We start from the raw sequence: 12202 nt of genomic DNA, 5'->3' as shown, positions 1-12202 counted from the left end.
CGCACGCACGCACGCACGCACGCACGCACGCACGCACGCACGCACGCACGCACGCATGCATTATATCACTGCCAGGCTCAGCAAAGTTTCAGATCCCAGATGAGATTAAGAACACAGACACGCACACACAAACACATGCAAAGGTACATTTTGCTGAGGCGTCTGTTGACTCCCTCAAATCCAACACCGTGTGTCATGTTGTACAAATGTGTGTGTGTCTGTTTGTGTTCCAGGTGTGTGTGTGTTCCTGGCTGGGTGGGGCCAGACTGCGGTATAGACTATAATGAATGCGTGGACCATCGCTGTCAGAACGGAGCTCAGTGTGTCGATCATCTGGACGGCTACAGCTGTGTCTGTCCACAGGGATACAGGTACTGGAAACAACTGAGGATACTGGGAGCACAGGTGGGCACAGGGGGCCCTGCACATACAGAACCTGGAAACTGAAGACTGTCAGGACTCAGGGTCAACAGGAGATTAGAAACATGGTTCCCTTTATTATGTTAAGGAAACAGAAAACTTGATTTTTACAATTTTTTTCTCAATTTCCATCCTGTGCAAATGATCTAAAGTTACACAAAACCATCAAATAACAGTTAAAAATCATTATAGTTTATTTTGACTGGAGTCAAGTACCTGATCCACATTAATGGATGTATCAGTGCATTGTTTATTATTAAGTCATTAAGCTGAATTAGTGCATCAAAGGTGTATTCTGATCCTCTCAAATGGCTTCTTTTACCCTTCAGTGGTGAATTTTGTGAGGTGGCCCTTCCTTCCCTGACACCTTGCCAGCTGACTCGCTGTCAGAATGGCGCCCCCTGTGTGGAGAAGAGTGGGACTGCAGTCTGTCAGTGTTTGCCAGGCTTTGAGGGTGAGAGCTGCGAGAAGCTGGTCAGCGTGAACTTTGTTAACAGAGATTCTTACGTTCAGCTCCAAGACGTCAAGAACTGGCCTCAAGCCAACATCACACTGCAGGTGAGGACACAAGCTCGCATCCAGACGCATCATACTGTCAGTCACAGACATGATGGAAGACACACACACACACACTTACTCTGATTGGTGTGTGTTTAGGTGTCAACAGCAGAGGAAAACGGCATCTTGCTCTATAACGGCGATAACGAGCCAATCGCCATGGAGCTCCATCAGGGTCATGTCAGGGTCACATATGATCCTGGAAACCAGCCTGCCACCACTATCTACAGGTAGGCACACACACACGCACATGTACTACATTTCTTGAAACACAGGCTAACAGGAAGTGCTAGCCTGCTATCAATGCAAGTTTCAAGAAATCTGTAACTTTATGAATAGTATTGATTAGTAGTACTATTTCCAAGCTGTAAAAATACTCCACGGTAAGTAAAAGTCCTGCATTGAAAATGTTAGGTAAAAGTATATAGTGCATCAGTATATAATAAGATCATTGTTACTCATGCATTAGTGTGAAAGCGCATTTATTGTTGTTGTTGAGGTGCTGCTAATTTTTAGCTCTTCTGTGTCGGCCTGCAACTAATGACCATTATCATTATGGATTAATCTGCCGATTATTTTCTCATCATAATCGACTGGTTGTTTTGAGAAATGTGGTCACAATTAAAGTCACACCTTCACAATGTTTGTTTTGTCTGACCAACAGTCCAAACCTCAACATAACTCACTTCACTGTCATTTAAGGCAGCACATCCTCACCTTTGAGGAACTGGAACCATGAAATGTTTTTGCATGGAAGAATACTTAATGATTAATCAGCCATTAAATACACAAATTTTGATTGCAGTAGATGACCCATAAGCAGTGGCTGTTGGGTCATCTCTAATGGAGCGTCTTTAATGAGTTCTCTCCATTTGCCATCATTTTGCATAATTTCCTAAAAGGAGCAGATTTGTTTAAAATTTTTTTCCACTTCAGTGACAGTTTACAGTAAAAAAAAAAATCTTCTTGCAGCGAGCACAGCTCAGAATATGTTTCCAGAACCAAAGTTTTTGGTTCTCATAGAAACTAAAAATACTGAGTCGTATGCAGACAGGTAGTTAACAGCACCAGGTGAGAAGGCGCAGGTCTTTGACCAAAGCCCCGTCAATTAAAATTAAGTAGGAAAAGAGTTAAACTGCATTTCTCTGTGTGAGGTTCATGGCCGCACAACACATCTAACATGAAATTTGAACTTGTGACTCCAGCCAGCAGCTACAGGTTAATTAGTGTGTTCTCCTCGTCAGATTTTGAAAGCCAAGTGTTCATTAAGACGAGCGACAGACTGGACTCCCATTGGTCACTCAGCAGCCTCTCAGCTCACTGTAGCCCAGCAACGCTGGTCAGAGTGTATTAGAGCATGTTCTGTGTTGCTCAGAGTGAGTCCTGCAGTGTTTGAGAATGTGGACAGATGACATTGGCTGACATTGGCAGTATGGACATTCTGGTTTGTTCATGGACGCGGCCAGAGGACACTTGAAGCTTGAGAGTCCACTTGATCAGGTGTCGAGTGTTTCAGTGTTTGCATGGATCACTGTAAAGGAGGAGGAGGCTCGGCCAGCCAACAGTGTGACACACACACACGCACACAGGCTCACACACACACACACACACACATCCTTAGGCTATTGTGTGATAAGCAGCTGCAGAGAAGACGAGACTGACAGAAACTTACCTGAAAAAAGAAAAAATATGAGAACAGAGAAAGAGTAAAACAGTAGACATGTCGAGATGTGAACAAAAGCACAAATAGTTGCAATCAACACTGAAAGACCTCATGACTGTCTCATTCACACACCAGATGGGATCATCTGTTTTAAACTTAAACTTGTATGTATTCTGGTCCCAAATGTCTGATCTCTGTTGATATCTTTGAATCAGCCTTCAGCGATTCATGTAGTTTTTATGTTGTGCCCATTAATTATTATTTGGTGAAATAATTGACCATCAGATATTTATAAGATGGATCAAAAATGTCAAGCTCATCTTCTTGTATAGCTTGCTGGCTGTTTTATTACCACCATGAAGAACAGTGACAGAAAAATATCCACAAAAGTGGCAACATGGTGGATGAGATTGGTGCAGCTCATAAACTGCCTGTAAAAGCTGCTACCACAGCGCTGGCTGGAGGCATACTGACTGACTGACTACTGGTTACTAAATAACTGTTTCTCTCTGGGTCACTCTTTGCTGCCGGACTGTCTCTGGGCCATCCAGAGTGGACAGGCTGGGTGTCCGCAGGGCTGCCTGCTCTACAAGCAGGCAGCTCTTCGCCTTGTTCTCCAGTACCAGCTGATGGCTGCACTGCAGTCACCATCTTCCTTAATCTGCTCTCAAAACAAACCATGCTGTGCTGCCACCAAAACCAAGTAATGGTAGTCCTAGCTTTAGTTTTGCCAAACTCTGTGTTCATGGAGGGGCAGCCTGGCCTGCTCAGCCTGGCTCAGAGACACAGCTACGATACCCAGGTCTGTTTGTTTACCGGGAAAACTACAGCTCACAATCTGCTGAATCAGCATCACTGCCGGCTATTTGTTTTACAAACCAACCACAAGAAAATCACCAGAGCATGCAGCCTCTATTCTTGACTCAAACTGATGAGACATGAACGTTTCCCATGACTCAGCACTCTGATAAACAGGACCGTTAAGTCAGTGCGCGTGGTTTCATCTAAACTGAACGGAAAAATGACAGACATGATGAATGTTTGGTTCAAGATTCCATCTAAAACCGGAATAGATAAGAAGACAGAAAGACGAAAAACTAAATGTGTCCATCATCTGACAAAGTATTGAGAATACCCATCTGCCATTCTTTGCCTGAGCTAAGTTCCTACACTGTAGATTTAACATGAAATGTGTGTCTTACACACAGTGCTGAGACGGTGAACGACGGGCAGTTTCACACAGTAGAGCTGATAACCTTCAACCGGATGGTGAACCTGTCTGTGGACGGCGGAGAGCCGGCGACTCTAGACAGTCAGGGCCGGAGCCAGCCAGTGACGGGGGAGGCGCCTCTGTACGTAGGAGGTAAGAACAGAGAGGCTGGGGAGGGTAAACACACAAGTCAAACACACGAGTCAAAGGCACCAAAAATGAATATGAATTTCAAACTGTCACCAGATTGATTTCTGTCTCACTGTCTGTCTCTCCAGGTATGCCTGAGGAGGTGATGCCCGCCTCTCTGGGTCTCTCCTCGCAGACCCTCAACATGTCCAGTTTCCACGGCTGCATCAGGAACCTCTACATCAACCACGAGCTGCAGGACTTCACCCGCAGCCACATGAAGCCAGGGGTGGTGCCGGGCTGTCAGGCCTGCCGCAAACTCTACTGTCTGCATGGCATCTGCCAGCCCAACGCTGCACAGGTACGAGACGACAGTCCACAGTGAGACGGCATACACACACAACAATATAAAAAAATAACTAAACACTAATGCATAAATAAGAACAAAACAACTTTTTAAAATCAATTTTAAAACAGTTTCCCTTTTTATCGTTATGTTCCACGCTGATTTGTTTAGATTGTCCCTGAATTCTCCTTCAACATCAGATCTGCTCTTTTATTAATGTCCTGTTTGCTTGAATGTTGCATGATGTGAAGAACACTTGAATGTTATTTTATTTCGCATGGCAAGTCACAGCAGACGTGCACGGCAGTTCGATTTTGTAAGGCTTCTTCTTTCTCTTCATATGTTGTTGCTATTTAGAATGAATACTTTGAGGGACACAAAATAAAGGAGGCTGAAGGTCAATGATGTTCACTGTATTTTTGCATTATTCATGTATAAACATTTATTGTGGTTTTTCTTTTCACAGATAACGGATGAGGTGAAATAGTAAACATGTTGTCTTTCACAGGGTCCTCAGTGTCACTGCCAGCCAGGTTGGACAGGGCAACACTGTGACCAGCCAATAACAGGAAGTCTTACTTCAGCGGATGTTGTCACCATGGCAACAGGTGTCAACCCGTGTGAAGGCAGCAAGTGAGTGTGGTTTGGTCTGGCTTTTTTTTTTTTTTTTAAATAAAGCTCTTTGCTTCTTTTTTAATGTCATGTTTCTGTTGGTTTGTTCCTCACGTTGAGCCTCTTCTCCTCATCTTCCTCACTGCGTTCATTCTGCTTTGATCCAGGTGCATGAGGGGCGCCTGCGTCGCGCTTGACGTGCAGACGTACCGCTGCGACTGCGAGGAGGGATATCGCGGTGCCTTGTGTAACCTGCAGGGGGAGCCGGCGGGTTTGTGCCACAGTCTGCAGTGTTTGCACGGCCAGTGCGAGGAGACAGAGGACGGGGAGCGCTGCGTCTGTGAGCAGGGATATACCGGAGAGAGCTGTGACATAGGTGAGGAGGGACGAGGGGTCAAGGTGGATACAGCTTTCCATCATGACTGTTTGTCAGAAATATCTTTCACGATGGTCACTACAGCCCCATTCACACAGGACGAGCACACACGCTAAGCGATGTCTCGATTTTACTCAAATTTACTGACCTTATCCTCCAGATATGAAATCAAGGCTCTGCCTAACATCAGTCTTTCATTAATGATATAGTTCAGAGTTGTTGTGCCAACTTTATATGACTTGATAGCTTGAGTTTTAAGTGGGAAAATGTGTTTTTTGTAATTTGGGTGAATTGACCCTTTAGCTACCGAGGCCTAGTTGTCTCTTAATCCTCCCTGTGGGTCCCCGTCTGCAGAGTCCCCTTGCCGAGGTGAGCCGGTGAGAGATTACCACCGGCTGCAGCGCGGCACCGTCCTCTGCCAGACGTCCAAGCCCTTCTCCTGGGTCGAATGTCGGGGTCGCTGCCAGGCGGGAACCGAGCCCGGCACCACTGCCGCTTCGTGCTGCGCCCCTCTGAGGGTCCGACGGCGGCGGCTCACCTTCGAATGCGACGACGGGACCTCGTTTACACAGGACGTGGAGAAGCCTGTGGAATGCGGCTGCAAGGAGTGTGTGTAGTACTCTGGATGTGATGGTGCGCACAAACACACATGCAGACACACACTTATGTTCAAACACGACACACACTCCAACCTAAAGAGGTACACACACTGTAGGGATTCTGTCACTGATAAATGGACATTTTGGTGTTTGTGTTTTGTGTGTTCTTTGCGCACAGACGCAGTTTTGTAACATAAGACAGTTCTTCCCTCTCAAAACATGAAATCAACGAGTCAACCTCATCGTCATCTTCCTCCTCTTCACCTGTAGCAGGAGTTACCTGCATACTAACTACCTAACTTCAGCTCATTTTTAATACTTGTGTGTTGAAAAGCCTTTGTATGCCTTCTCGTATGTGTTTCTGATGTGTGGCAGGTTAAGTGCTCCTCTTCATTCCCTCACAGCTACGACGATGAGCTGCGACTTGAAATAAGGAATAAAAGTACTAATTTGAGCTGGGGACCCATTAATTAAATAGAAGGTTTCTTAGTGAAACCTGATGTGTTAAAGATTGCTCCGTTTTTATCAGCAATGTAAAGACTGTCTGGCCTGTCAGACTTCAGGTGCAGGTATTTCTGAGCAGCAGCACTGAGGTCTGACAGTTTGACAGAAAAGGGAACTGCTGGTGAAATAAAACTACATTTTAAAGTGTTGTCTGCTGCAGACATGACTGCTGTTTCTCCTCTGCCGGTTCTTTAAGTCGTGATTGAAGTAGTTCACCAGTGACTGGTGTGAGGCGTAAATCTGATCAGGCTCAGTAGACTTTACGTGCTGATCCTACAATACCCAGGGAAGTGAAATCCTCAGTCTGTCACCACCCTGACAAAATTTTGTGAAATGAGCAGAAACTCAACGTGTTGTGGAAACAACATAATGTGCTGATTAGAGGTATTTCTGCCCAAAACGTCTCTTACAGCACATCCACACCACAGAAAACACTGCAGCTACAGATAATATCAGTGGCAACCCAAAGTACAGTAATATGAATACAGGTTATAACTTGAGTTTACTTATTTCGTATGAAGGAGTTGATGTCCTGCACAATGAAACAACAGCACATTTGGGGTTATGTCCAGTTTAAATGAATAAACGCTGATTGAAAATGAACCTTTTCTCACACTAGAAACCTTTAAATTGTAAAATAAACCCATGTTATTGAGTTTAAGGCTTAATCTGAAGGGAAATAAAAGGGTCACCGCCCCCCACCACACACAGTCGGAAGGTCAAAGGTGACAGGGTTCATGGGGGACAGCGGAGGGGTCATGACATGTTCCCATAGCTGCTCACCCGTTCTCCCAGTTTAGACTGGAGGGAGGCTGGGAGTGTGTGTGTGTGTGTGTGTGTGTGTGTGTGTGTGTGTGTGTGTGTGTGTAATATCTTGTACTTCTATCTTTGTGAGGACCAGTTTTTGTAGACCTTGAGAATGAGGATATTTTTAATGTTTCAAAGGTCTATTTTAGAGTTTTAACCTAGTTTCAGAGCTTGATATTAATTTGGAGTCATGGTTAGGGCTGCATATACTGTTAATGTACCGACCAAAATGTGTCTGGCACCAGGTTGTCAAGGTTTTGGCAGGGCAGCGCACTAAGGTATTCGCTACTAACTGTGTCTGGAAACAACACTGATGAGAGCGAAAGATCTGGGCCCGAAAACCAAAACAACGAGCTAAAAGATGCTAAACCGCTCTGTAGAGCTGAAGGGGATCATATCTGTGGGTTTATCACTGCAAGCAACAGCTTTAATTTTACACTCACTTGTCATTTTCTGTAAAAATGTTGATTAGAGCAGCTTTAAATTTAACACTTTGGTTTTGTAGAACAACATGGTTTTATTTCTCGATGTAAGGTAACAAAATGGTATCAGTACAGAAGGATTAAAACTCTAGGCCTTATGAAAGGGCTGGAATAGCCACGTGGCTGCGCTAACAATAAAAACAATGGGATAGCTGAAAGTTAAAACACAGGATCAGGATTAGCGAACACGTGATGTGAATCAAGGTCCTCACAAGTATAGAAGTGCAGTTTTGTGTGTGTGTGTGTGTGTGTGTGTGTGTGTGTGTGTGTGTGTGTGTGTGTGTCATTATAAGACGCTCCCAACAACATGACACTGTCCCTGATAATGAGCTTCATTATACGATGATGCAGTGTGTTTGTTCGGATCAAACGCTTCCTCTCCGATTTGTCAGATGAGCCGGTGAACGCATCACAGTCATGCCACACAGAAAATGTAGCTTTTATATATGATGACATGTTATTTATATGGATGTGAAACTAAAACAAAAGGTGCGTGATATTAATTTTTAACATGTTTTTGTTTTTTTAGCCTTTGTGTTCAATTTTCCATAAAAGCAGAACTCTGTCATAAATCAGATTCAAACTAATGTAGCTTTTATTATTATTATTATTATAACTGCAATACATCTACACACAGTAACAGCCTAACAGATTGTAATATATATTCTAAGCTTATAATGCATTTGATTTTGTCATAGTATTTTTATATGTTGAAGAGGATGTTGTCACCGTATCATCTGTAGACTGTAGATAAGTCTTTGTTTTGTTGCCAAAAAAATGTTTCCAAACCAACCTCGCGTCATTGATGGGAATTTTACAAAAAAGGAAAAAAAAAAAATGTCAGATAGTGTTTCGCCTCGTGTTGTCTCACCTGAACGCAGACAACAAGTAGTGCTTCTTTTTCCTATTTATTGAAATAAAGAGCTGTTTCTCCGTCATTGTTTGCTATTGTTTCTGCTCTATTCTTCCCTCTTCAACCTTGACACTGGCTCTGGTTTTCTTGTTGTTGTTGCTCTGACCTTTGAACTCATTGTGTCACAGCTGTCTAGCATCCAGGCTGAGCCGATAGGCACTGGCAGCTTGTGGAGACAGAGAAGAAAGGGAGAAAGGAGAGAATGGCTGAAAGAGAGAGAGAGAGAGAGAGAGAGAGAGAGTGGGGGTGGGAAGAGAAGACTCGGAGGACAGGTGGATGGAGTGATGGAGGAGGTCGGTTTTGAGACAGTAGTGGGAGCCGGAGCAGAGAAAGATGGAGGACAAAGTAAGGAAGGATAGAGGGAGAGGAAAGAGAGAAAAGAGGGATGTCCCACTGCGGGAGGGGGGGTGGGGGGGGGGTGTTGCTCTGAGACTGAAGCCGTTTAATGAAACTGTGATTTATGCGTCCCTTCGTAACCATAAAACATAATATATACCCCCATCGGCTTTGACAGAGTCCCTCCTCCTCAACACACACACACACACACACACACACACACACACACACACACACACACACACACACACACACACACACACAGAAACACACACCCCTCTAGTCTGTTCTCCAGTGCAAACTGCTGCATCCCTCCACCCCACCTCTACCTTTCCAACCCATCCAAGCAGCCTTCCACCCCCCCTTCAACCTTTCTATACCACCATCTTTACCCCTTCCCCCTCTCCTCTCCTCGGTCTCTCTCTGTCTTTAAGGGAGGATAAAATCATGGCTGCAGCACCTTCCCAACCCCCCAATTCCTATAAAGCCTCCACATCTTCTCACACCGACGATCTGCCACACACAAAGGACAAAACACACACTGCGATGAAAACATGGCAGGCTGATTGTCGGCTGCATGAACAGAGACAATTGATCATACACAGAATAAGAGACATTTTATCTCCAAACTGGGTAAATAGAAACAATACATCCAATCTGGCATCATCAGTTGGAGTTCGCACAAAATATAGGCTGTTTATTCAGTGGCACAGTTATTCACTGAGAGAAGAATTTATGTTGGGCAAACTTAAAAGAAGAACAGAAAAAGCATTTAATCTCTGAGTGGAAATTGATTCATTAAATGGGAAAAAGAAAAACAGACAGACGCTAATAAACTGGCTCTTCATTGTTTGCAGAGTGCGCTAATAAAAAGGAGAGCACATTGACATTTCGCATCTTTATGCATAAATGTGTTCGTTTTGTTGCATGGCTGTTGGTTTAGAGAGCAAAGCAAATGGACCACGGTGCGTTAAAGCGTCAAAATGTGTTGTTTTAATAAAAACTATGAAATATGAGATAATCAGAGCCTTGGAAAATATTCTGATTGTGTGGATATTAGGATATGAACAAATAGGTTTCTTATAATTATAATAATAATAAACTTTCATATGTCACATTTCAACCAAAGTTCCTCATGTGAACCAGGATTAAGACTTTTCTGGACTAATGAGGCAAATAGAATCTGATCATTTAAATAGCACAAAAATATAATCCCCAACAATGATATATAAAATAAATACATGAATAATATTACATGAGCACAGCACCATGTACATGCGGATGGGTCAGGAATACTGACAGTCCTGGTGTCAGTGTATCAAAAACGTATCGCTAGTGACCATATTGATTGGTATTGATGATCTATACCAGCCCTTTTCCAACTGAACTACACATAGTCGTGTTCTTCAGGTGCTGTCAAACATAGACAAAATGTTCACTTTTAATTAAATTTTCAATATTTTCCAGCTATAAATGCATCTGACAGTTTTTGGCATTTTTAGTTGAAGCAACACCAATGTTACACCTTAAATCAGCCAGTGTTTTACAGCCTTTTTCCTTAAAGCAATTCAGTTCAGTTTTTTTCACAGAAATTAATTAAATGCTGAGATTTCTTACATCCCAGCATTGAAAGAAAGCACCTCCCTCTCTTCTTTCATTTAAAGATGGAGCCAATTGTAATCAATTATGCAGATGATCGCCACGTCATGCAGCCAATGAAATTCTGAACACGAGGACAAGCTGCTTCAGAGGGTAAATTACAGCCAAATCAAGGAATTCAGTGCAAATAGGAAGACTGCACAAGTTTTGGAAAGATAAATATAATAAATGACCTCAATATAAAGATATATGGCCTAAATATACTGTAAGTATAGATATTCTCAACATAAATATAAATGGCCTACATATGGATTCCCTGACTATAAATATAGATATTTATCTAGATAAATATAGTAAATGGCCTTTTTTTTTTTTTTTGGAGAACGGCTACATACCATTACAAAAAAATATGTAAAATATTAATTTTCTGGTAATATTCTGTGGTGTTTTCCAGCTAATCAGGCCCAGATATAGTCATCTGCAGGCATTTATTTGAGAGAAAAAAGGTAAATAAATAAGATGGAGATGAAACCCTACTTACTCAATTTACTAATTACTAATTACTCAATGCCAGTAGCATTGCATTGGCTCCAGAACAGCTTTTATAGCCTGGGTATGCCTGGGATAGGTATTTTATGCTAATTGAAGATTATGTGATGGCCCAAACCCAGTTATGAGAGTCCGTCATGTAAGATTTGGCAGCTGACAGCTCACCAAACAAAGGCCTCGTGTGGTCTGAGAGAGGATATTTGTATTGAAACATGTTGTAACGTCTGAGAGCAGCAGAGGGCAGTAGGTTTTAAATACCTTCAGACCATGTGGACTTCCTGAGACGGTAAAATCAGTCTAACACACACAAACTTGACGGTTCGCTGTCAGTGTTGTCCACCAATGCGGAGGAATGTCCCGCAGCCTGTTTCCTTTCATTTCCTCTCTTCTTCCCTCATCTGCTTGTTTGCCTCTCTTCTCTCCTCCACTCTCATTGGTTCATCTCCTTCCTTCATCCATGTCCTCTTACACTCACTTTTCCTTTTTCTCTCCTCTCTCCAGCCACTTCCCTCTCTCTTTTTCTGTTTTCGTCCTCCTTCTTTTTTTTCCTTCTCTCTTCTGTCCTTACCGTTTTGTTCCCTCATTTACTCTCCTTGTCTTTCACATCACTCCATCCTCCTCCTCCACATTGACTGAGCTCTTTTGTTCTTCTCTCTCCAACTCATCTCTCTCCTTTACTCTTACTCATGTTCCCTCTCTCCTCTGTTTTTTAGTCTTTTCCTTTTTTCCCCTCTTGGTTTTTTTCTCCAGTTGATTTAGATTTCATTCCCCTTTAAAGCAGCAGTGAACCTTTCACTGGAAAAACCTCATATATTTCTCTGAACCACTGCAGTGCAGTTGGGGACTTTTCTTCGAACACACCGTCTCTCCAACAGAAAAATGTTTAAGTTCGAGCCCTCCGAGTAAAGTTCCAGCAAAAACATGTATTTTCATTTGGAAAAGGATGTGTGAAGGTTCCTTTCTTCTATTCTTAGAGTATCTTTTAATAAATGGACACAAGCACAGATAATGAAAATATGTGCACATCCTTCTTGTATTTTATGCAGAGAGAACGTCAGAGCTCATCTCGCTGAGAGAGTGCTTTTCTTGTCTTTTCACC

General features: G+C 43.0%; 1 protein-coding gene across 2 annotated transcripts in view; it reads left to right on the top strand.

Annotated features, from left to right (window-relative positions):
* LOC139343749 (slit homolog 1 protein-like) overlaps positions 1-8640 on the top strand; it is a 56518-nt gene extending 47878 nt beyond the window's left edge. The window contains exons 31-38 of one of the 2 annotated variants that reach the window (XM_070981531.1): positions 234-371; positions 750-978; positions 1078-1208; positions 3850-4004; positions 4130-4341; positions 4835-4959; positions 5106-5314; positions 5669-8640. In XM_070981531.1, the coding sequence (XP_070837632.1) occupies positions 234-371; positions 750-978; positions 1078-1208; positions 3850-4004; positions 4130-4341; positions 4835-4959; positions 5106-5314; positions 5669-5931 (1462 nt within the window). In that variant the 3' untranslated portion in view covers positions 5932-8640. Of the gene's footprint in view, positions 1-233; positions 372-749; positions 979-1077; positions 1209-3849; positions 4005-4129; positions 4342-4834; positions 4969-5105; positions 5315-5668 lie in introns of those variants that run through there. The other variant, XM_070981539.1, reaches the window with a different exon arrangement.
* Positions 8641-12202: the final 3562 nt, after the last annotated feature.

Source organism: Chaetodon trifascialis, chromosome 2, assembly GCF_039877785.1.
Source record: "Chaetodon trifascialis isolate fChaTrf1 chromosome 2, fChaTrf1.hap1, whole genome shotgun sequence".
Lineage (NCBI taxonomy): Eukaryota > Metazoa > Chordata > Actinopteri > Chaetodontiformes > Chaetodontidae > Chaetodon > Chaetodon trifascialis.
This window is presented reverse-complemented; position numbering and strand designations above follow the sequence as displayed.